The 27,027-nt window shown below is 32.1% G+C and overlaps 2 protein-coding genes across 2 annotated transcripts; both read left to right on the top strand.

Moving 5' to 3' along the window:
- Positions 1-5,781: 5,781 nt before the first annotated feature.
- Positions 5,782-14,127, top strand: LOC127714469 (piggyBac transposable element-derived protein 4-like). The gene is made up of 5 exons (XM_052220525.1): positions 5,782-6,731; positions 7,862-8,020; positions 8,378-8,560; positions 10,279-10,451; positions 12,679-14,127. Exons 1-5 carry the CDS (start codon positions 6,622-6,624, stop codon positions 13,851-13,853), a joined length of 1,800 nt encoding a protein of 599 aa, XP_052076485.1. The 5' UTR covers positions 5,782-6,621; the 3' UTR covers positions 13,854-14,127.
- A 9,145-nt stretch (positions 14,128-23,272) lies between these two features.
- LOC127713977 (uncharacterized) lies at positions 23,273-26,503 on the top strand. Its single transcript, XM_052219927.1, has 2 exons — positions 23,273-24,441; positions 26,348-26,503. Exons 1-2 carry the CDS (start codon positions 23,341-23,343, stop codon positions 26,501-26,503), a joined length of 1,257 nt encoding a protein of 418 aa, XP_052075887.1. The 5' UTR covers positions 23,273-23,340.
- Positions 26,504-27,027: the final 524 nt, after the last annotated feature.

The following is a 27,027-nucleotide window of genomic DNA, read 5'->3' as shown; positions in this document are numbered from 1 at the left end:
TCAATCTTTGTGACCAAATTTTCTTTGGATAAAATATGCTGTTTGGGTTTTGCCAAGGATTTATATATACATTCTTGGTTTTACTCTTTGCTGTAGGCCGTACGGTGACCTGTTGTTTAACTTCTAGGTCATCTAGTCTCTGGTGGGTCTTTGTCTCATTGGCAACTACAAATGTATACCACATCTTATTTTTTTTTATTCTCTAGTTAAAAATTCAAAAAAACTTTTTTATAAGTATATGTTGACCTTAAGACATTTGTTAATTCTTGGTTGATGGATGGATGTCTGCTACTTTGGATTCATTAGTGTTTGGGATACCAAATATTGGATTTCGTGCTAATAGATAAAACACAAAATTAAAAGTTCAACGAAGTACACATTTTCTAAAGAATTTTATTTAGAGTTTGGCAAACCCACTAAATCAAATATCCACAAGAATACAATTTTTCCTTAAGTGAATTTGCTAAAATATAAGAATCCTCAGTAATGTTGGTCTGGATGGAGTTAAATCAATCTAGGATAATGGCAAAACAATATAAAGAATAGAGAATAATGGTGTGCCAAAATATAAAAAATAACAGCTGTAAATAAAATTTACAATACTGATTACAGAAATGAATGATGTACAGAATAATTTGGTTGAGGCAAACTAAAGTGAGAGAACGGAAACGAAAAATTCAGCAAATTCATCAATTTTTCTATTTTCAAAGGAGCATAACTCTAGAACAGTAAAAGTGACGCCACCAAAATTCAAACTTGATCTGTATTTTGTGGTTATATGCATTGTGTATAAGTTTCATAACATTTGGTTGAGGCAAACTAAAGTGAGAGAACGGAAATGAAAAATTCAGCAATTTTTCCATTTGTAAAGGAGCATAACTCTAGAACGGTAAAAGTGATGCCACCAAAATTTACACTTGATCTGTGTTTTTTGGTAATAAGCATTGTGTATAAGTTTCATAACATTTGGTTGAGGCAAACTAAAGTTAGAGAACAGAAACCAATTTTACATACGTACGTACAGACGGACAAGGGTAAAACTAAATGCCCCCGCCGCTACTGCAGGGGCATAACAAGTGAAACTGAGAGCTACTGCTCACTGATGATACCCCAGCCCAAATACTTGGTAAACAGGAAGTTGTTGAGTGATGAATCTGAAAACGCATCACACGGTATAGCTGACTTATATAAACCCTGAACCCAATTTCAAAATTTTTGTAGTGTAGTTCCTGAGAAAGATGGGATGAAAAATATTCATGGGACGGACGGACTGATGGATGGATAGACGGATGGACAGACAGAGGTAAAACTGTATACCCCACTTTTTTAAAGCGGAGGTATATTAAAATTTAATAGTAAAATGATTTTCAAAAGAATTCAACTGAATTAACACTTTTTTCAAAGATGATGAAAAATGGTCTACAAATTTAAAGAATACAGAAATTAACATGTTCAAGGAGCTCCCATCCAGACTACAAGAAAGTTTTGGACTTCTTCAATCCGGTCAAATAATGGGACATACTTTTACCATCTATGAATTACTGGCATTGTATCATAGCCTTAACTAAACTTTTTTTTTTAAATGTGACTTCGCCCCCAGCTGGTGACCTCTATTAACACTGGTATTCACATGTTTTTTTCCTGTTCTAATGAATGAAGGTGGATTTACATCAATGGAAAACACTATGCATATTAAGGACACCATTTTTATACATGTATGTAAGAAACCTGCTTTAATTTGTTGTAGACCGATCTAGGTTTAACTAGATTTTAAGCATGCTACCTCAAAAAGAAAGAGTTTGCTGAAAGACATTCAACTCTTTTCCTTAATGCTATGTGCTTTGTCATGTATACTGAGGAGTAGGAAATACTAGTTTTAAGTCTAGAATAAGAATCTAACTTACAATCACCCTTACTTAAATTTGGTAGGCAAATTTTCAGCGGTTGTTGTTCGTTGCAACATCATATTTGTTTTTCATACATATTGTACATAAACTAGGCTGTTGGGTTTCAGTTTTAAATTTTTTTTTTTTTTTTTTTTATGTCTGTCCTTTAATAGCTTGCTATATATATATGCAGTATCAGTTTTACTCATCCTTGAAGACTGTACAGTGACAACATTAAGTTGCTACAATTGTAACATCTATCTCATTTGGTCCTTGGTTGATAGTTATCTCACTTGCAATCATATCACATCTCCTTATTTTATATTATACAAGACTACAAGCTAGCTGTGATCAATGGTCATATAAATAAAATGATAATTTGAAGTATTTTTAATATGCTTGACCAGAATAAAATGCCAGTTTGGTACCGTGTACTATAATATAAATATTCACTGAATCTATAAAATCTTGTCATTCCAAATTGCTATTTCAAATGAATATTTATCCAAGGCACTAATCAAATTCAGATACATGTATGATGCACTACAAATATATGCACTAAGACTTTGAATTCTTATAAATTGCTATTTCAAATGAATAATTATCCAAGGTATTTTAAACAGCTATCTAGTTGTATGATCTTTCTAACAAATTATTAGTTTGCTATTTATACAATGCACTATTTGCTTCTTGTCCAGTTTAATCCCAACATCACTTCATGGTAGTACTACTGTACAATGCTGTTTGAGCTATTCATTTTTCCAAAAACAATGAATAACATACACAAAATTATGAATTCATCCACTCTTTCATAACTTGCAACTACCAAGCGATTGACATCTATTTTTCCTACAAATCATAAGTGCACATTTATCATTTGCAGACTGCTTCATTTTTCTAGCTGGGAATCATCTACAAAAAATATTTATATATATATTAAGAATGGACTTGTTTCTTTAGTTTATATGTATTGTGTAAGTACTCTAAAATTAAATTCCAAGAAAATCACAATTACAACAACTTTTATTTAGGTAGGAGAAAGCATTCAAGCATGGCCCGAGAACACAGTTATTTCATAGTGCATTTCTTTTAGACAATAAATGAAAATTAAAAAATCCCACCCGCATTTTCTCAACAATATCATGAATATTTTTACAATGTGGTGTACTGATTTTAGGACAAATTATATCAAAATTATAGAAACTTTATCAGCTCTAACTAGAAATATGGACAATTTTATGTTAAGGGGGTTGCGGGGTCTTGAATTCTTTTGACAGCTTCCGAAAAACTAATTGTTAACCTTTTTTAGCTGGACCAAATCACAACTTTACTTTAAAATTCATGACCCATTTTTTTACACTGTAATTTCATCCCCCTACTTGCTATTTGAGGCATAAAACATGAAGAAATAAATTTGGAAGGGGTATAAAAAAAATAGCAAGTAACACAGTGTCCAGACTAGGGACTATATTTGTAGACAACGAAAATCAAAGGACATAACTGTAGCTTTTGACATTAAAATTGAAGAATTTCAACTATCAACATTTGGAGCTTTAAAAGTTAAAAAAATGCAAAAAATTACTTTTTAAATGACCTCATATTTAATATATCATGTATTAAAAGAAAAAGAAAACACTCATTTCAGATTTATTACAATTATTCAAAAGTCAAATTTACAAAATGTATATGAGCCTGTGCCTGAAAATAGAGGTTTTTGAATGAAGGGGGGCCTAACATGAAGATGTAATATATTCCAGCAATTTTAAATTTGTGAAGTTTTTTGTTATAAATAATCCTTCCATATGTATTTAATGTACATTGCATGGAAAGAAAAATTACAAATAGCATAACATATGAGTACAAAATGGTCAAGTAAGACTGAAAATAATTTAGGGTCAATTTAGGCCATAGCACATATTTACATTTAAAAATGCATACTGAAGCTATAGGAAATACAAATTTGTTTCTTTTTGCTCATTTCAATACTCAGGTGACATGATACAAGAAGTCTGAGTACAAAAGAACTCTTGCATTCAACTTTTTTGCTGATAGTATGGTCTGATACAAAGGCTTTTCACTTGCATGCAATTTTATTCTCAACAGGCATATATACATGTATGATACTGTCATGACTGTATCAAATACTATCTAAAAATTGGCCTTTTGTCTGTTGTTACAGTAAATAAACTACTTTAAGAACATAAGATTAAAGAAAAGGCCAGCAATAAATTCACTGTTGGTCATGAAAAATAAAATTGTCTCTGGTTAATTTTTATGATCTTTGTCCTACAAGTACAAGTACATGTTATGGGAAAACTTTACCTCAAGTCGGCCAACTAAAATAGTTATAATTCGTTCTAAAATTTATCAGTAAACCCTGGATTTCATATGACATTTGTGTTTTAATTTCTTTCATCATTACATTTTGTAATAATTAATGTTTTAAGTTGATAAATAAATACCCAATATAATCTTTAACTAGAGGCTCTAAAGAGCCTGTGTCGCTCACCTTGGTCTATGTGCATATTAAACAAATGACACAGATGGATTCATGACAAAATTGTGTTTTGGTGATGATGATGTGTTTGTAGATCTTACTTTACTGAACATTCTTGCTGCTTACAATTATCTCTATCTATAATGAACTTGGCCCAGTAGTTACAGTGGAAAATATTTTGTAAAAATTTACAAAAATTATGAAAATTGTAAAAAAATTGACTATAAAGGGCAATAACTCCTTAAGGAGTCAATTGACAATTTTGGTCATGTTGACTTATTTGTAGATCTTACTTTGCTGTACATTATTGCTGTTTACAGTTTATCTCTATCTATAATAATATTCAAGAAAAAAACCAAAAGCTGCAAAATTTTCTTAAAATTACCAATTCAGCGGCAGCAACCCAACAACATGTTGCCTGATTGGTCTGAAAATTTCAGGGCAGATAGATCTTCACTAATGAACAATTTTATCCTTGTCAGATTTGCTCTAAATGCTTCGGTTTCAGAGATATGAGCCAAAAACTGCATTTTACCCTATGTACTATTTTTTAAGCCATGTCGGCCATCTTGGTTCGCGGTCGGGGTCATCGGACACATTTTTTAAACTAGATACCCTAATGATGATTGTGGACAAGTTTGGTTAAATTTGTCTTAGTAGTTTCAGAGGAGAAGATTTTTGTAAAAGATTACAAAAATTACGAAAAATGGTTAAAAAATTTACTATAAAGGGCAATAACTCCTTAAGGGGTCAACTGACTATTTTGGTCAAGTTGAATTATTTGTAGATCTTACTTTGCTGAACATTATTGCTGTTTACAGTTTATCTCTATCTATAATAATATTCAAGATAATAACCAAAAACGGCAAAATTTCCTTAAAATTACCAATTCAGGGGCAGCAATCCAACAACGGGTTGTCAGATTCATCCGAAAATTTCAAGGCAGATAGATCATGACCTGATAAACAAATTTACCACATGTCAGATTTGCTCTAAATGCTTTGGTTTCAGAGATATAAGCCAAAATCTACATTTTACCCCTATGTTCTATTTTTAGCCATGGCGGCCATCTTGGTTGGTTGGCCCGCTCACCTTACACATTTTTTAAACTAAATACCCAAATGATGATTGTGGACAAGGTTGGTCAAATTTGGCGCAGTAGTTTCAGAGGAGAAGATTTTTATAAAAGTTTACGGACGACGGACGCCGGACGACGGACGACGGACGCCAGTGATGAGAAAAGCTCACTTGGCCCTGTGGGCCAGGTGAGCTAAAAATGCATTTCTTAACAGAATACAATATAGCATGTTGCTTCATACTTCTTTTTCAAATTGGTTTGAATATCCAGTAAAATTACGTGAGCAGGTACATGATAAAGGGTGCAACAACCCCTTCCCTTTCACACCGGTACAGCTTACCGGTGAAGCGTTTTTTTGGTTGCGTATTATCTGAGAATCATTGTAGCGTTTTTATTTCTGAGTGTATAAACATAATTCTTACATGAAATTAAAGCCAAGAATTTAAGCTTTCAACTAGTATAATATGGTGTATGTTTAATAAAAATAAGAAATTTCACAGCGAGATGAACTTGCACTTGACAATTAATTTTACGTCGAAATTTACGGGGATTTCCCGTTTTGTCAATATCGGAACTAAACTGTCGAAACTTCACTCTGTGAAATATTTCGGCTTTACAAAATTACACGCTAATAAATTCGACAATTTGCTTTACAACGATGTATATTTTATTTGGGGAAAACGCCATTGAGTATATTTCTTTGTTCATGTTAATGCACTTGCTTACGATTAAACCAAGAGAAATGGGAGAAATTTAAAATTATTACGAAAAAAAAAAACCAACAATACTTAAACTATGAAAAAGTGATTATACACAAAGAAAATCTGGACTTTTAGGCTTCCAAAACTGAAAAGTTTATTAAAATCGGCTGGGGACTTCTAAAGTTACGAGTCTTTACTTTTTTATGATCGCCGTCAAAAACGAGTGAAAAAACTATGGAGTTTTTTTTTTACGATAGCCAATCATTTCTTTTATGGGTCATGTATGCGCGCACCTGCTTTATTCTAGTTTCTTTGGAGAGAATAATCAATTAAATCTTTGCTTCTTCAAATTTCGTACATAATTTTATTTTTAGCGGTCACCCGGATACATTCCGATATCGGGTATTTTGTAATTTGTGATTTTACGGTTCATGACCTCAGTGTTAAAATCAAGGACAAATGGATACCGATTTAATTTCATCAGACGAAGAGGATTATTTGGATTTGTTGCTTCAGGATGGAGACATCGTTGATGATACTGAGTCATACACAACAGAACCCGAAGTTTTGTAAGTTCCAAATTCACACAATGAACGCAAAATCTTCTGCTTTCAATTGTGACAAATGGAAGTTCCTTCAGCAATAACAAGTTCAAATTTGTACATAAATATTCTCTGGCATGTGAAGTTCCATATTGATCATACTCTTATTAACCCCTTAACAATTTGGTCACACAGTTTTGGTTAACATGAAATATTTGGCTTGAATATTGTGAAATAAAAGCAAGTACATGAAATTATACTTTTTCATGATTTTTAGTTTATTCTGATGTTCGTGTTAGGGCAAAGTTGAGTGCCCAAATACATATTTTACCCCTTCATATTCTAAATGTGTCTGTCCAAATCCATGAGCCTGTGATCTGTTGAATAATAATTGTTTTCTCAAAGACAATCATACCACATCTCCTTTTTTTTATAAGCAATGACCATTGTTTGAAAGATAATCATGATAATGTTATTCAATAAAAGGCTGAAAGTGTAGAAAAATTGAACATTGGTACACAAATAACAACAACAAAACAGAACAAAAGAAATGCTGGTCAGTTGGGAGTCAAAATACAAACAAATAAACAAAAAAAGGGGTAAACATGCAATATTTAACTGCACATGCTGCAGGCTTATTGCATTTTTAAAATCTGTCTTGGACTAGTTCAAAGACAGGTACAAAATGTAGGTTGGTTTTGCATTATTTATAAACATCATGCAGAATAACATTTGATGCACTATTTGCAACTAGACATCAATATATTTATTATGGATAAAAACAGATGTGCATGTACATGTAGGGGATACAATGAGCCAGCAGTCCAACAACAAAAAAATACAAAATAAAGTATACATCTTACTGTTCTACACAATACATTTGTAGATCTATAGGTGTACATGTATATACAATATGTCCAGTGTTAAATCATCATGATTTTTTGTAAAGTTGATAATAAACCTTCTATGAACATATAATTCTCCAAATGACTAGAAACATTACACTATACATGATCATGAAAGTATGCTATTAGAAAATTTGTGTTTGCAAATATCTGTTAATCTGGTAAAACTTTCTATATATTATCATACATTATCTAGTTATAAATATAATTATGAGTTAGATTTTGTTTCTTATAAATGTATGTATTTTCTAGTTCATCACAAGACAGTTCTCAGAGTTTATATGGTGACACACTTGCCAAGAGTGTTTATTGGAAAGATGAAAACACCTTTGATGATTCAGCTCCAGACCCAAGAACAAAGGCATTCAAACCAGAAAAACCTCCAGGTTTTCAGTTTGCTAACTTCACTAGGTAAATGGTTATGTTGTATGAATTCTTACTTTAAATGGATATTTCTGTTATCTTTTCTTCACTTATTTATTTAAGAAATATTTCCATATTCATAGAAGATAGTTTTCAATTCATTCAAAAAGCCCTTTTTCCAATCATAAAAAATGTGTAATATTCACTTTCACTATAGATACAGGTCAAACTTTCCCTTTTATAGTTAAAAACCCTGTATTTTGATGAATTAAAGAAGTGTATTGAAATGTCTTAGAATATTTACAATAAATTTAGTAAAAAAAAATAAGTTGTCTTATGTTGGCTTGCCTGTAATATTTTCTCAGTACAGGTTTTGTTTTAAAGATGTCCATTTTATATTGGTAGGAAACAGCTACAAGGACTTAAATCACCAGCAGATTTCTTCAAACTCTTTTGTACAGTGGAACTTCTTACTCAGATTTGTATAGCCACGAATAACCAGGCAAGAACTCTAATTAGTGCAGGAATGTGCACTTCATACACATCTGATGGAGCTTGGGAATTACTTACAGTAAATGAGTTACTACGGTAAGACTTAATATAAGTGAAAAAAATATGGCACCATACAAGAAACCTGTTGTTGATGTTTAAATAAACTTTTGGGTTGTTGTATAATTGGTATATGGTTTTAAATACCCTTTAACACACCTTAATTTATATATATATTTATTATAACATATTTTATATACACAAACAATGGAATAGAAGGGTATTAATGTTCAAAATTCAACCAAGTTTCCACAATTTGTCTTCATGTTCGTGCACATGTTCCCAATGTTTTATTATACGACCGCAAATTCGTATATTGGTATAACGTTGGCATCGTCAGCAGCGGCGTCTTCGTCTTTGTCCGAAGACACATTGGTTTTCGCACAATAACTTTAGTTTAAATGAATGGATCTCTAGGAAATTTTACCATAAGGTTCAATACCACAAAAGGAAGGTTGGGATTGATTTTGGGGGTTATGGTACCAACAGTTAAGGAATAATGGCGACAAAAAGGGACCAAAAATAAGCCTTTATTCTTAACTTCCAGACAATAACTTGTGTGTTAGTGTATGGATCTTTATGAAATTGTACTACAAGGTTCCATATCAAAAAGGGAAAGCTGGGTTTGAGTTTAAGGGTAATTGCCCTAAACGTTTAGGAATTTGGGGCCAAAAAGGGGCCAAAAAACAAGCATTTTTCTAGTTTCGAGACAATTACTTGTGTTCAAGTCTATGGATCTCTCTGAAATTGTACTGCAAGGTATCATACCACAAAGGGAAGGCTGGGATTGAGTTTGGGGGTGATGAATCATAAGGGGGTTCAAAAAATTTGGGGGGGGGGAATTGTTTTTGGTCCAAAATTAAACTTAGTTTGATTTTAACAAAAATTGAATTCTTGGGTTTCTTTGATATGCTGAATCTAAACATGTATTTAGATTTTTGAATTTGGGCCCAGATTTCAAGTTGGTCCAAATTGGGGTCCAAAATTAAACTTTGTTTGATTTCAACAAAAATTGAATATATGGGGTTCTTTGATATGCTGAATCTAACCATGTATTTAGATTTTTTTATTAGTGGGCCATGCTATCAAATTGGTTCATATTGAGGTCAAAAGGGTCCAAAATTAAACTTTGTTTGATTTCATCAAAAATTGAATTATTGGGGTTCTTTGATATGCCAAATCTAACAATGTATTTAGATTTTTAATATTGGGTCCCGTTTTTTTAAATTGGTCTACATTAAGGTCCAAAGGGTCCAAAATTTAACTAAGTTTGATTTTAAAAAAAAAATTAATTCTTGGGGTTCTTTGATATGCTGAATCTAAACATGTGTTTAGATATTTGATTATGGGCCCAGTTTTCAAGTTGGTCCAAATTGGAGTCCAAAATTAAACTTTGTTTGATTTCAACAAAAATTGTAATCTTGGGGTTTTTTGATATGCTGAATCTAACCATGTATTTAGATTTTGGATATTGGACCATAATAGGTAAATTAACTATTTTTAAGTTCTTAGACCACATTCCTTCTGTGTCTAAAACCTATGCTGTGTCAAATATTTAATCACAATCCAAATTCAGAGCTGTATCAAGCTTGAATGTTGTGTCCATACTTTCCCCAACTGTTCAGGGGTCGACCTCTGCGGTCGTATCAAGCTGCGCCCAGTGGAGCATTTTATTTAAATTAGCTTTTAACTTAGTTTACAAAGTGAAAGCAGAGTATTATATAAGATTTCTTTTTATTTACTGTTATCTTTTACAGATTTGTTGGTATTGTTATCTACATGTCAGTTGTAAAACTGTCCACAGTTGATAAATATTGGTCAACTGATGTGTTATACAAGAGCTGTCCAATAAGAGATGTTATGTCAAAGAAAAGATTCCTTGCAATACTATCATTTATTCAAGTGACGTCTCCAGCTGAAGTTGATAAAGGTTAAGTATTTTATTAAAATAAATATAATCAATATTTGAAAAAGAATTACATATTGCTTGCTTATTGTTGTAAACAGGAAATACAGTTGCAAGCTATTCAGTTTTTGTCTCGCCTTGACGGAGTCAAAAAGCGAGACATAGGTATGCTGTTTCCGGCGTCGGCATCAACAATGTATTAGTTTGTGATTAGGTCTAGTTCATGGTGAACCACTAGTGGTAGGTCAATGATTTTTGGTATGCAGTTGTATTAGCATTGGCACATCTCATTACCATGGAGATTATTTGGCCCTGCCCCCTCAGTCAAGGTCTATTGACTTTGAAACTTTTCATAGTTTACATGTATTAGTTTGTGATAAGGTCAATTTATTGGGAACCATTAGTGATAGGCCAATGTAAATTGGTGTTCAGTTGTATAAGCATTAGCACATCTCATTTCCATGGAGATTATTTGGCCCCGCCCTCTCAGTCATGGTCTATTGACTTTGAAAGTTTTGCTTAGTTTACATGTATTAGTTTATGATTAGATTATAGTTTAAGATGAACTGCTAATGTTAAGTCAATGATATTTGGTATGCAAATGTATTAGCATTTGCAAGTATCGTTTCCATGGAGATTATATAGCCCCACCCCTGATCATGGTTCATGGACTTTGAAACTTTTACATAGTTTACACAAGTTCATGTTTGTGTTTAGGTTTGTTTAAAGGGAACGACTTATAATAAGTCAATGGTATGCAGTTGTATTAGCATTGGCACATCTCATTCCATGGAGATTGTTTAGCCATGTACCTTCAGTCATGGTTCATCGACTTTGAATATTTGCATAACTTACATGTTAAAGTATTGCTATTTTAATTTCAACATTGCATTATCAAAATTACAAAAAGGCGAGACATATCTCTGTGTTAACAGTTTATTCATTATATGTACTTAATGACTTTATTTAAAATTTTACATTTGACCATGATTTTTTAAAAAGATAATTTTTATATCAACATTATAATGGATAAGGGGCATGTATGTCATATTAAAAGAATAGATATGTCTTTTTCTATAAACTTTCATTCTTCAACTTAAATACATGGAATTGAAGAAAATGAATACCTACAATGTGTGTTAACTTTTTGTTATCCTTCAACAATAAAACTATTAAAAATTATTAAATTTAAAATGAAAGCTTTCTTTACCTGTTAATTACAACATGAAAAATTAGAAATAGGTGTTGAATAAATGCTAGAAAAATATGCAATCGCCAAAACTAAATTGTTAATGAAATACTTATATTAGAATCCATGAACTACATACATGTAGGATTCAAACTTATGTTTTTGATGAAATAAGTTTGAAAAAAAAATATATTTTAAAACATTTATGCAAAACATATATAATTTTTATTACAAATATATATGTAGTATTGTAGATGATAAACGAATTTGTACTTTTGTTGTCCTCTGTTTTTTTTTTTTTCTATTTTCAGTAAGATGTAAAATCAACATATTATGATGATTGACTGGAGAACACATCGCTGGACGATTGTGAAATTTTATATTTAACATTGCCAACCAGTTGATCTGGGTCCAAAAAATGCATAGCTTTTGGTTAATAATGACCAAGTATAGGCTTTCGATAGACAGTGACAGATGTTTATTACCAAAGCACAATATACATTGAAGGACCACAGTGAAAAGCTTATGTCTAAAATGGAGAATGCTTAAGAACATAGAATAACTAAACTGCTTACTTGAATTTAAAAGAAGGAATTTTATTCATCAAAGATATATATTTTATCATATTTACATCACTGTGCATTTTGTGAATTGTTATTCTTAATAAATTGTTAACTAATTATTCACAAAAATGTGTTTTGTCCTGAATGCAAGATATCTGGATAACAATCTGGCAGCAGAGGAAACATTGCAAACGTTTTGTAAAAGGCTTTATATTTCAAGATATTTTCATTAAATGGATTAGTGATCACAGTTCAGTTAATGTGGTCGTTTCTGTATCTCTCAGATACTATTAGCTATAGTCAACTATATTTGGTGAATGGAATGATTGTTAGGTGTACATGTCCTACTATCAGGTTTCATGTGACATTGACCTCATTTTCATGGTTCAGTTAACAATTTTTGTTCTTGTGTTGTGTTTCTCAGATACTGTTAGCAATATGGTCTCTGTATTCGTGTATGGAATCATTGTAAGGTGTACATGTCTGTCTGTTTTTTCAGGTGACAAGTTAACAAGAATGAGGTATTTGCTGGACCATGTAAAGGAAATATCACAAAGTTTATATTTTCCACACAAAGATATTTCTGCTGATGAAAGGATGGTTGCTTCTAAACATAAATATTCTGGCATTCGGCAGTTTATCAAAGACAAACCAATAAGATTTGGAATAAAATTGTGGGTTCTGGCATGTTCTGTTACTGGGTACACATGGAATTTCTTTGTGTACTTGGGTAAGAAGAGAACAAACATAGTTGACAAATCAAAGGGCTTAGCATACACAGTTGTTACCACTTTGTGTGAAAAATTATATGGACAAGGATTTAGGCTATATGTTGATTCTTTCTACACAACATTACATTTAGCAAATGACTTACTTACAAACAAAGTTTATTTAATGGGAGCTGTCAGATCTAATAGCACAGCAATGCCTTTAGTTTTCAAACAAAGTGTAGACTGGAGTAAACTTGTGTCCAGAGGCGATTTTAGATGGCATAGAGAAGGTTCATTTGTTTTTATACAATGGAAGGATTGTAAGACAGTTACACTTATGTCCCCTTTGCACAAAGGTTCTGATGTAACGTCCTGTTATAGAACTATTTCCAACCGTAGTGCATGGAAAAGGCAGAACATAAAACAACCACTAGTAATTCATGATTACAATGTCAATATGGGTGGAGTAGACTTGTCTAACCAATATTTAAATAAGTATTCATCGTATATCAGAACCCAAAGCCACTGGTGGAAAGTATTATTTTTTCACTGTTTTGACATTATGGTAGTAAACTCCTATATAGTTTTTCAGGAGTTTATAGGAAAGTATCCTGCCCAATTTGAAAACACAACATTTGATTCTAGGTTTGGTCAACTAGAGTTCAGAGAGTCGATAGCATCTGAGCTTATGAATATCGGGAGATCTTCTGTTGAAAACATTGTCACCAAACATATGCCATCTTTCCTTAGTAACAGAAAGGATTGTGTTTACTGTAATGCAAAAGCCAGTATGGATGGTTTACCGTCACCAAGCCACAAAGTGTTTTCATTTTGTAATACTTGTCATGTCCCACTTTGTTGCTCAGCAACAAGAAACTGTTTTTACCAGTGGCATACAGAAGTAAATGTTCAACAATATGTCTCTCAAAATGGAAAATTCAAAAAGAGAAAACTTGAAACTTGATGCCAGTAATTTGGATACTGTGCATGTGGTCGTTTTATCCATTTGTGACTAACCAGTTCTTAATTGATACATTTTTTTCATTTGTTAATTTATAAATGTATATGAATTAAAGCAACTTTCTTGTCCACTGGCAAGTGTTGATTATCAATATAAGTAGTACTCAAGTTGACATCAACAGTTATTTTCATAAAGTTGTTCACCTTGGAAATAACCTTCAGTTATCGAAATTTGAGATTTACATCATTTTAAGAAGACTGTTGCCATAGCAACTAGTATTATTTTGTATTACACTTTTAAAATTTGTATCTGATTTCTATTAAACATTATTTGTGTATGCTTATATATAATTCTTATTATCAAAAACACGAAATCCTTTAATGTATGGCAATTTTTCGTAATTTTTCCCACTTGACTACCGTTGCTATGGTAACCCTTTGACACAGTGAAAAAATTTCTGCATTTTTTGTTTTGTTTATTCCATATTTAGTAAGTACTTGATGAATGTTCATCTTTACAACTCTCAAAAAGCTGAAAAATGAAGGAAAAACCGATGGGATAAGGTATTTTTAAAAAATTGGAATGTTGCTTAGCAACAGAAAAAATACATTATTTAGGATTATAATCATTAATTTTGACAAGATTTGAAAAGCTGACTTTCCATGCTTACTTTAACTGGTAAGAGTTATATCTATTTTCATTTCAAACATATTCAGAAATTGTCACGAAATTTAAAATTTCCATTAAATGACAAGAAAAAACGGGAAATTTCAATACTTAGAGACCTGTCACGTGATCTGTTGCTATGGTAACATTTATCAGATATGTTCATTTTGTAGCCCCAACATATCTGTTCTGAGATAGATGGATAAAAAAAGATATACTTTATTGTAAATAAAGAAATTTATGTGATATTTAGGAACACCTTTAAAAGTGAAAATTTTGCTTAAAAATGCATGAATGGGAAGGGGTTAACATTTGTGGAAATCGTAGTCGTGTGCGATACCTACATGTATGACCCTTTGAAATTCACCCCTCAAGACAATTTACTGTTTTGTTGACATCTGTTTATTATAAATACAATGTGAACATCCTGATTATTACCTATTATAATTTCACATTTGTATGGTTATGAATTCATTTTCAGTAAATATATAATACATCATGTAATTTGGGAAATAAAAATATTCTATTCTATTCTATTCTATTCTATTATATATAAAAATATTTTTGAGGAACAAATTAACTTTAAAATTAATATTGAAACCGACATTGTATTACTTAGCTTATTTTCAAGATAATTATGAATTTCATGACAAATAAGTAGATATTAAAGTTGTTTTACATATAATTGTTCAAGAAAATACGAAATATACTTTAAACATATAAATATGGTAAATCAAAGACAAATTTATCTCAAAACTTAATGATCACTTTTCCTGTACCCTTTTGTCTAGGGCTTTCTGTCCTGCATTCTCCAACTGGTAATAAACATGGATATATTTATTAAACATATTTATTCTAAAACCAGTTGTTGGCATGACACGGGTTATGTTCTTCTCATATATTTTATGATGGTATAATACTAAACCCCTAACAGGAAGGATTGTGCCTGATATTCATATGATGAAGACATAATCTTTCAATCAGTTTAATTGAGGTCTGGAGCTGGCATGTCAGTAACTGCTAGTAGTCTGTTGTTATTTATGTATTATTGTCATTTTGTTTATTTTCTTTTGTTTCCTATTCTGACATCGGACTCGGACTTCTCTTAAACTGAGTTTTACTGTGCGTACTGTTGTACGTTTGTTTTTTCTACATTGGCTAGAGGTATAGGGGGAGCGTTGAGATCTCAAAAAACATGTTTAACCCCGCCGCATTTTTGCGCCTGTCCCAAGTCAGGAGCCTCTGGCCTTTGTTAGTATTGTATCTTTTTTAATTTTAGTTTCTTGTGTATAATTTGGAGTTTAGTATTTCGTCCATTATCACTGAACTAGTATACATATTTGTTTAGGGGCCAGCTGAAGGACGCCTCCGGGTGCGAGTTTCTCGCTGCATTGAAGACCCATTGGTGGCCTTCGGCTGTTGTCTGCTTTATGGTCGGGTTGTTGTCTCTTTGACACATTCCCCATTTCCATTCTCAATTTTATATAGTAGATAAGGAGATGTTGTATGATTGTAAATGAGAAACTATCCACCCGAGACTAAAGGACGAGGTTGTTAAACAACTATAAGGCACTGTATAATAATCAACAATGACCAGAACCCATACCGTATTGTGTGGTGAGAATAAAAGGCACAGCATGACAAATTCTGAAATTTTCATAAGAGAAAACTAATGCCATGAGTTATGTTCTAATTTATTTGAAAATCAGGAGATGTGGCATGATTGCCAATGAGACAACCATACACCATACACCAGAGTTCAAGTGGCAAAGATATTTTATAAGCAATTATAAGTCCACCGTACGACCTTCAACAATGAAATATTATAATGCATTATATAGTCAACTATAAAATGTCCAACATGAAAAATTTGAAACAGTGTAAACATGTTAAATGAGAAAACTAAAGGCCTTTGAGATTATTTTATAATTAATCATAGTTTATCTCAGGTGCACTATTTAAAAGATAAAGAGATGTGGTATGATCTCCAATGAGACTATCTTCCAGACTGATCATTTAATAGCTAGTCAACAGATTGATGTAAAGTTCAACTTCACTGGAAATTCATAAATTTCAAAAACTATAAAGAATTAGGTGTGACGCTAAATTCGTCAATAAACTATACAGCCTTTTCTTCTGCTGTGTATCATTGTTTGTTGTTTTCCCCATACAAATTTAAAAATCAACAAGTATTGAAAACACATAATTTCCTATAGATTTAGATTAACAAGCAAAATAAGTCAGTGTAGGTAAACAAATTCATGAAAAGCATTATATATATTTTGATTGATTGGTGTTTAACGCCACTTTAAGCACTATTTTGACTATTGTGCTATTTCCTGGAGGTCTGTGTATATTGGTGTAGGAAGTTGGAGTGCCATGAGAGAACCACCAAACCTTTGATAGTAAAACTGACAATCCTAGACAATTAAGATTGGAGTATTTACATGATTAAATAGCATGCTTAATATACAGGTAGATCTATAGGTTAAAGTGCACAAATGTGATACTTTTTTTTGTGTGCAAATGTAACATATGTCATGTATGTTAATCCCCAAATCTATGCAAATGTAATACACCCGTTTTTGCAGTTTTAGACATGTACCAGACAGAAACAAAAAATGTTAAGAAATATCATGGGATATGACAAAATAATGTCTTAGCAATGATAAATTTTACATTTTTTCCTACCAGAATTCATCTCTGCATTCAGTTACATTGTATAGGAAAAACATATCTTTAAATGGGAAATTTTCAAACCGAAAGGGACACATGGGCCACTTTTACATAACAAAGTGTTTTTTTTTTACATCAAAATGGACGACTTTCGAGTTTGTGCACTTTCCAGTCAGTTTCATATGTCACAATGCTTATGTTAATATGTCACAGTAGGAACCGATTGCGCGGGGCAGCTGTTTGGTAACTCCTTCTTAAAAAAACTTGAGATTGGTGTATAAAAATAAAACTTTGACTTCTGATTGTATAAATAAAATGTTGAAAAACCATTTATAGCAAATGCTTTACTTTTTCCATATAAAACAATGTTAAGTTCTATTCGTCCGATCTTGGACTATTACACTAATATAATAGTCTACATCATGTACACATGATACATGGTCTAAGTTCGACAGGCAGCTCCCTTGTTATGCTTGTCACTGATAATGTTACACAGCTGAGCTGCCCAGTGGGGGATTCAAAAGGGGGGTATTCCAGGGTTGGAACACCCCTTTTTTGATGATCAATGCTTTTGAATGGGGATCCGACCCTGCTGTCCATGTTTATTTTGATGCTAAGGCTAAATTTAATACCATTAATGCTTGAAATTGAAGAGCTTCTCGTTTTAGATTATTTTGTTTTACATGTCGAAGAACAGGAATTTCAATGAACAGTTGTATAACCAAACACCCTTCTTGACATCTTGTGAAAGTCGTCGGATTTAAACAGTTAATGATCATTCAACTAGTTCACAAATCAAACAAACACTCTTGTAAAGTAAGGAATGTATAAGTATATCACTCGAAACTGTCAAAATGTTTTCAAAATATATACTTACGTTACTTCAGTCGGACCATGGAAGTATTATATTGACAGGAACTCCAACGAAAAATTAGCACATTCCCATCCCACTGATTTCTATAAGAAAATAAAAGGTTCCGACTCAGTTTGTCAAGTACGTGATAACTCCTTTGTGGGGTATCTGCGATGCCGCCTTCGTCTGTTCTGTTAACTGAAGCTGGTCTTATCACGTGATTTGGTATCGAGTGTCTTATCTACCTACCAATGTAAATAAACACGGAAACTCCCGTGGTTATTTGTGAATCGCCACATGAATAAGACACCTGTTTCCGTTCAATAAATGAAGGAAAAAGCTGAAAAGATCTAAAAAAATCGGTCCATATTTAACAGAATGACATAAGAAAATTAACTGCATTCGGAAAGAGGGCAAGCTTATTTTTAGTTTTGTTTAATATGTTTTAATCATTGGAACTTGGAAATCGGGAAATATCCGATATCAAAATTTACATGTACCTAAAGTAGGGTGTTTGCGGAAAACAATGTGATGCGCGTGTAGTGTGTAAGATGGCGAAGGATAGCTCAAATTAAGATAAAGGTTGTCTGACAGATTTTTTTTACGAATAGCTTAAAATATTTCTGGATGCATTTAAAGAACGATCACCACGATGGGCCCTAAGCAGTATAATCTTTTTTTTATTCTTAAATTTATTTATGTGTGTATAAATGCTTAACAGTTCTGAAACATCTTACACCGTATGTTAAGCAATTTATGTTTTGTTTCTTGTTGAATTGCATGAAAGATTTGTCATTGGACTATCAGTAAACAATTAATCAAAATATTTGATATTTTTTCCGATCAAAGCCATTTAACCTTCCCCGGCACCCGCCGCTACGGGGAACCAACTTTTGAATTAAATTTTTGTTGGAAATATTTTCAGTAAACACTTAAGTTAGCAGTAAAACGCGATAATAATTGCTGCTAAAAACTTTTTCCGTTTACTTTTTATAAGAATTTTATGATTTTCAAGCCTAGCATGTACATAACAGTTATGCGTGTTTAGCCGCCGGCCCTCTCATGAATAAAAATCTTACTATTTAGATTGATTGTAACTTAAACTGAAAGTTTATGGCTTGTGAGTATTTTTACTCTTCAGGTTTTTATTTTTGGTATACACGGTCGTGGGGATTTCGTTTATTTCTTTTTATTTGTTTTTACGCAGCAAAACCAGTAAAAACTGACATATTTGTCATTCAGTGACATGGTCGGTAAATGTCATTTCCTTGACAATTAAGTACACATCCGGTTATTTCGGTATGTTCCGGAATTACGATCAATCACGAGGTCCACAAATTTGATCGGAACCCATGCATCCATATGAGATTCATATGACATGTCGAGTTAATTAACAGATACTTGACGATTTTGCGGCATCGCACTTTAAACGTTTGAAGTCCGCTTGTTGGAGTTCCTGTCAATATAATACTTCCATGGTCGGACACAGTAAGTAACTGTCAAAAGACAAATGGCGCGAAATCATAGCGTGGATATTTTCGAAAGCTATCGGGATTTTTCATTATTCTAATCTTTACGGCTGAACTCTCAGTTAATTATCCGAAATTCAAATGGTTCCATACAAATATTTTAACAGTTATTATTCATGTTATTTTTACCAATTTATGAAAATGAAACGCATGTTAACAAAAACGTGTATCCACAGTCCCGTTGCCGATTATGTCTCTTTATATTTATTTGTTTATTATTGTTATTAATTTTTTTTCCGCTTTTTTATTACGATTCCTCTGCTAATCAAAGGGAAGCTATCCTCATATTATTTTGATACACTGAAAAGTACTGGACAACGATTCTATCGATGAACTGACGTGTACTAAAATGTACTTAACAGTACTAGATTTAACGCTACGCGTTTTTTCTTAATTACCTGAATCAGTACTGACTGGTACTTAATCGATCGCGATAGTTAGTGTACTGAACATGTACTTAACAACTGAAAAAGATCTTGACATTTTTCCTTGCGGTGAATTCAGAGTCGTTCAGTTTAAAATGACCGTTTCAGTAGTAAAACCCGTTACTAGTGTATAAACTCATCATAGATACCAGGATTTTAATTTTATATTTACGCCAGTCGCGCTTTTCGTCTACAAAAGACTCATCATTGACGTTTGAATCCAAAAATGTTAAAAAAGCAAAATAAAGTACGAATTTGAAGAGCTATTATATTAATATTTCAAACTTTCGATCACACCATGGGGTTTGAAAATAAACATGTGTAATACCTTAGGAATTCACCAGGGTTAGAAAATTGACAATAATTCAAACTATATTAGCATGAAACTTTGTCATCACTTGAAAACAAATGGATTTTAATATAAGTTTGGCAGCAGTTGTAACAAATGAAACAAGAGCTGGCCAGCCTTCAAACGATAATTCGTGTTTTCTGATGAGTTTGCTTTGTTCGGTATTTATTTTCGTTTTGCCATGGCGTTATCTTTACTTTTAGACATGTGTGTTCCTCTTTGTTTTAGATTACCATAGCCGTATTTGGCAAAACTTTTAGGAATTTTGGTCCTCAATGCTCTTCAACTTCGTAATTTATTTTGCCTTTTTAACTTTTTTGTATTCGAGCGTCACTGATGAGTCTTTTGTAGACGAAACGCGCGTAAATACAAAATTTAATCCTGGTATCTATGTTGAGTTCATTTACAACCACTGGGTCGATGCCACTGCTGGTGGAGTTTTTATTCCCCGAGGGTATCACCAGCCCAGTAGTCAGCACTTCTGTGCTGACATGAATTATCATTGATATGGTCATATTTATAAATTAACTGTTTACAAAACTTTTGAATTTTTGAAAAACTAAGGCTTTTCTACCTCAGGAATAGATTACCTTAGCTGTATTTGGCAAAACGTTTAGGATTTTTGGTCCTCAATGCTCTTCAACTTCGTAATTTATTTGGCCTTTTTAACTTTTTTGGATTCGAGCGTCACTGATGAGTCTTTTGTAGACGAAACGCGCGTCTGGCGTAAATACAAAATGTAATCCTGGTGTCTATGATGAGTTTATTTATTATCATTTCTATTTATAAACTATTTTATCGAAAAATATATACTGATAAATAACTACTCAAATTTTCCATGAGTTTCGCATTTTCATTTTTGGTTTTGAGAGTTTATAACGGCGCTTTGGAAATACCAATTGTATAAAGACTAAAAAGCCTTATTTTAAGTTGTGGTAATGCAAAAATTATTTTAGAACTGTTGAATTTAGTTGTGAATAGTTGAAGCTTAAAATCCCTGTCGATACACTTTAAACAACTAAAATTTATTCCTTTGTTATGATATGAAACCACTTATTCATAACACCATTGCCTCTATGTTAATTTCTGCAATTTCAAGCATAAATGACTACTTTGTTTTAAGTTCAAAAAAGGAGAAGTCATTTCATGTCAAAACTATACCTTATCCTGACTTGTGATGAAAAAATCAACATACCTTTAATTGCATTTTAGAACGTACTGGTTCCCGGAAGATTGATAGTACAAAACAGGTACTTCTGATCTGAACAACAGGCAAAATGTGCCCTTCTATGATAATCATTAATATATTTTTTCATTATTCAAAAGAAAAGTTCAACAAGGGTTCTACAGTGATTCCATGTCCCTAAGATTTTATTTGATACTAAAACTACGCAAATAGTTCACGTATTTACAAAGCTACAGTTATGCGTAGTAACTATTTTGGTTAAAATATGTACTACTTTCTTGGATGTTCTTTTCGACCGGGCCCGAATTAGAGGTTCTATACCTTATAAATAATCTTATCATTTTTCTACCACCAAGCGTCACATGACTTTCAATATATTTCATCAATTATCTATCAAATCTAGTATTCCTTACGCGATTGTCATAGTAATGATTAAAATGTTCATCATAAACACATAATCCCATTTCGACACGTTTTTTTTTTTGCTGGACAGAAGATAATATGTCCCAGGATTAAAGTTTAACAATATATCATTAACCATTTTACCCATTTTATTTGAACGGTTATCATACATATAGCCACAATTATTTCCTTGTTTTTTTAAAAGTTAACATAAGACAGTCTTAAACAATGAACTATGAAATTAAACTCGAATTTTTCTAAATTCACAATTTCATGGTGTTCTTTATTTAGGTTTTAAATAATGATATTTCGATACACTAAAACAAGTTTTTCTTATAACAATGAAATTAAATAGAACCGAAAGCAGATGTTTTGGGAATTTCCGTCATCGTATTAAGGAAAATACATTCGACTGTTACTAAAATTTTTTTTATGAAAATGACAGATTAATGGGATATTCTATACTTTGACTAAAACAGAATTAGGTCGTTTAAATTTCATCAAAATTTTGACGAAATATTTATTTTGACCTGTTGACCAAAATATAAGAATTACATGACAATAAAACCACAAAATTTACAGAAATAATTTCAATAGATATGTAACAATTTGACAAACAATAACTTTGATCATTGAGAAGCTTGATTTTTACTTTGCCAATAGTATATGTTTAAAACGTTCAGCTAATTTTAAAGAGTTGAAATTACATTTTTGTTAAATTAGCGAACCAGTAAAAACGAAATATAAACGAAAGTAAAAATTCCAGGATTTATATTTTATATCTTTATTTGAGTTAATATGTAAATCTAAATTCAATATTCGGGATATCCAGTCTGATATTATCTTTATTTTTTGAAATGAGTGAAGAGATACATCTTTTAACGAAATGAGTAATCAAAGATATATCTAACTTTTGATTTGTTGACAATTCAGTGCTGTTATCTTAACCATGTTTACTTATGGTCGATATTTGTTTATCAACGTCCTTTTTTCAAATTTAAACGATAAGTTATACATTGTTACATACTATTTTTGTTAACATTGCATCTTGAATGCTGCTGTACTAATTCTAATTTTTAACGGCTGTATCCGGCATCTCTCAAGTTATTATATCGCTAACATTACTGTGAGTTATTGTTATACGTGGTTCGTGTCGCTTGAGGTGAACGACGAATTTATATTTATAACAAGATACACATTTTCGATAAGCTGATATGCTATTTTTTTAACTGTTAGAAAGCTGAAATAAAATTTAAAAAAAATCTTATTATACTTTTAATCCTTTTTTAATCTACTGTTTTAATCAATTTTACAGAACCAACCACACAAAATGCATCACTAGCTTTGTATCATTATCTATGTTGGAAAATTGTTGGAACAAAGGAGCATGTGAAAACAATCAGAATGATGAACTCAGTCAGAGACCATTTACATAGCGACAAGAAATGGACAACAATCACCAGTGGAAGTTTTGGAGAGGGATTAGGGATGAAAGGTAGTGATTTAGATATTATGACGGTTGCGAAATTAATTGAAATTTGTGAAAACACACACATGAATTTAAATGCTGATAAAATACATTTTACAATGGAAATGGTAGATACAGAGCCAGGTTTCACTAAGTTACGGCTAATGCACAATAGTGACCAGAGTATCATAGAATTCTGTGCTGAGATAGGTAGTGAATTCTATTTTTCAAACCATTTATTTAAACAAGCACTTTCAACCGATATTTTGTCGACTGTTCATGGACCATGTGTATCAGACGAACGTGGTAGTTTTGACTTGGCATACTGTTTATATAGTAAGTTATGGATAACACCAGCAAAACAATGGATAACACGATCAAACCATTCATGGCCGAGATACGATGTTAAACAGGATATTGTTAATCATGGGGTTCTCTTTGTACCTGTAGGTGTGAAAGGATCTGCACAAGAAGAATTAGAATGGCGCATATCATTTTCCGTTGGCGAAAAACTACTTATTCATACATTTACACATACACAATTACTATGTTATGCCCTTATGAAAATTATTCAAAAAGACGTTATATCTTTAGATATAGATTGTAAAGAATTGATTTGTTCGTATTTCATGAAAACAGTTTTGTTTTGGATATGTGAAGAATTACCTCCATCAGAATGGAAACCTGAAAACTTGATATCTTGTTACATGCGATGTTTTAGGAGACTAATATATTGTGTTAAATACGGAGTTTGTCCGCATTATTTCATTCCTGAGAATAATTTATTCGAGAATAAGATACAAGGACAGGCACAGAAAACACTTTTAAACAAGTTGAATATTCTAAACAGTTATGGTTGGCAATGCATCTTATTGTCAGACCAATTCTCAGAATTTCGGGGATCGTCATTTGATGTAAGGAAGCAGGCAGATTATGTACATGTCAGCAGTGTTGAAAAACTATTAACCAACACTATGTTTGAGGCAGACATTTTCCAGCTGCAATGTTATTTTCTTTTGGAAAAAGTGATACACAAGGTATTGTTCAGTAACAGTTCAAAAATCAAATACCTGTACACATACTATATGTCAAAATATATTTTTGAAAGTAGCAGATTACTGCCATTCGAGGATGTGTTCGGTAATAAATCTAATTATAAACAGTACACTTCTGATATACATTTTCTGCTGCTGAGCACACGTCATGACGCTGTATCTGGATGGCTGATGTTAGCTTCGTTTTTCTACAGAATTAAACAATACAATACGGCTCTTTACATTGTCCAGTATGCTTTGTTAAAATGTACTCCGGAAAAACTTTATCACCACATGATTTTTTCAGATATTAATTATGGCCTTTTAAATTTACATTTATTTAAAAAAATGACTATTGTTCAGTTGTGGAGATTTTTGTACTTAAATTTGGTGATATTTACTCCAAACTCCACGTTAATACCGGATGAACTGCAAATTGAATTGGAATGTAGAATGCCTCCAGTTGCATATGGTCATTTTCTTCGTTTTCTATGTCATTATCATTTAAAAAATAGCAGACAATATCGAGATGACCTCAGGAATTTACAGTTGACCATAAGGGAAAACTATGTTATAGCAAATACCAGGGTGCAAGCTTCCTCTTGCAACCTCCTAGGTATAACTTTGGAACTGTTAGGAGACATAGAATCAGCGAGACAAGCTTTTATGCAATCTATAGAATTAATTCCAGATCAAAGGGAGAACAGTGCATTCCAGAGATTGTCATTAATAAGCTGAATGTGTATATTGCTATGTTAATTAATTGTTGGATACGCCTGTTAGTCTTATGTTTTTTTGTCTATAAAGAATATTTTTTATTAAAAAATACCTTAAACAATGAGTTTCCAAATACATGTATACTTATGTTTTAATATTTCGAAATAGCAAAAAAGGGGTTAATACTTACTTAGCTAATGTTTAATTTCAAGTACCTTTGATGGTTATACTACCAATTTTACAGAACATTATGCGCAATTGGGGCAAATACTTTCTCTTCAGTGATGCTCTTATCTTATAAGTTTAAGAGGGAAAACAATATGCAAACGCTGAGGAGGTGATATGATCAAAAGGACCAAACGTTAAACCCGAACGAAAATCAGATGTGAACCAGAGAAATATAAATTCCTTAATTCAAAATGAATTCGGAAGTTGATAACAGCAAATTTGGAAATAATAATATATCCGTAATGTCATACAAGTACAAAAATACTAGCTACTGAGCTAGTGATATGCTCAGTGACTTACGGTTTGATTGTAGTAAGCTCAGTATTTCTAAACCAATATAATATGATTATACTTATATATACATACAGATATGTTTCAAGAATACATGAAAATATAATTCAAAGATTTCATCAAGTGGAAATGAGAAACATTCAAGTAGAAAATATAATAAAAACTCTGCTAACCAGGATAGAGCTACTGCCGATGCAAACATCATTATCTAATAAACTCAACATAAAATTAACCCATTACAAGTTCACTCTAATTTCAACATTCTCAATGAGCTGATAATTGGTATTAAAAATAATTCCTGTTAGGAAAAGTAGATAATAAGCTCAGTAATTAGAATCCAACTATAATTACAAAACAATCTAACAACAGCAAACAAACAAATAAAAATCAATCTTGAAAGCCCAAATTATAAACACGGTTATGGGAGTTTCATCCATGCTCATTGTAAACAATATAGAGAAATATACAAGACGCTTCAAATGAAAATCAGTACCGCAGTTACAAACATGCTTATACTGCATACATAAATGTAGACTTATAGCTTGCTGTTCGGTGTGAGCTAATGCTCTGTGTTGAAGGCAGTACATTGACCTATTATTGTTAACTTTTTAAACTATGCGACCTGGATTGTCTCATTAGTACTCATGCCACATTTTTATTTATATTTGAACAGAATATATGTAATCGTATTGAAATTCAACCTAATTCAATGCGCAGAAGTTTACCGATGTTCAAATCTGGTAAATTTATTATGACTAGTCATTTCAAGGAAACAAACAAAAACCGAGGGAACAGCATAACTCCAAATGAGCAAGAACTGGTGTATTGACAGGGTAAGCGTCTCCTGCTATGCATGCAACAACGGTCATGCGAATTCACACTCAGTCAAACTGTCACAATAGGGAATAAGAAACGACCGGTGATATTACAGATCAGACGACTATTATCATAATCATGGTATTTTTAGGTGTTAGAGACCGAAAAAATGTCTAGTGAGTTGAAACACCGACACAAAGTATAGGTCAACACATTCATAATGATGACCATAAAACTGAAGTAGTGTCTTTTACAGTCGTTCGTCATAATAACTCATTTGGAACAGTTTATGTACAAAATTGATAACATTACGGAAACTATTCCAAACCCTAAAATTTGAATACGACATGCATAATGACAAGAATTCGCAACCAAAATTAACTAGAAATACAATCACAATTTACAGAAATTCCCAATACAAAGGAAACGGTATAAATTAACGGTCGCTTCCTGATACAGCCCACACCTAGTTAATGATATCGCCGATTTTAATACCCGTCAATCTAATATTTGCTTTGGTCATCCTATCTTTTTATT

The sequence above is a fragment of the Mytilus californianus genome, unplaced genomic scaffold (assembly GCF_021869535.1).
Source record: "Mytilus californianus isolate M0D057914Y unplaced genomic scaffold, xbMytCali1.0.p SCAF_9, whole genome shotgun sequence".
Lineage (NCBI taxonomy): Eukaryota > Metazoa > Mollusca > Bivalvia > Mytilida > Mytilidae > Mytilus > Mytilus californianus.
This window is presented reverse-complemented; position numbering and strand designations above follow the sequence as displayed.

Excerpts from the sequence above, each read along its gene's own strand:
- LOC127714469 (XM_052220525.1), top strand. The coding sequence starts at position 6,622 with ATGGATACCGATTTAATTTCATCAGACGAAGAGGATTATTTGGATTTG. Across the intron at positions 8,021-8,377 it reads CAGTTTGCTAACTTCACTAG|GAAACAGCTACAAGGACTTA; the intron begins GTAAATGGTTAT and ends TTATATTGGTAG. Across the intron at positions 10,452-12,678 it reads TCCAGCTGAAGTTGATAAAG|GTGACAAGTTAACAAGAATG; the intron begins GTTAAGTATTTT and ends CTGTTTTTTCAG.
- LOC127713977 (XM_052219927.1), top strand. The coding sequence starts at position 23,341 with ATGATGAACTCAGTCAGAGACCATTTACATAGCGACAAGAAATGGACA. Across the intron at positions 24,442-26,347 it reads TGGAAAAAGTGATACACAAG|AATATATGTAATCGTATTGA; the intron begins GTATTGTTCAGT and ends ATATTTGAACAG.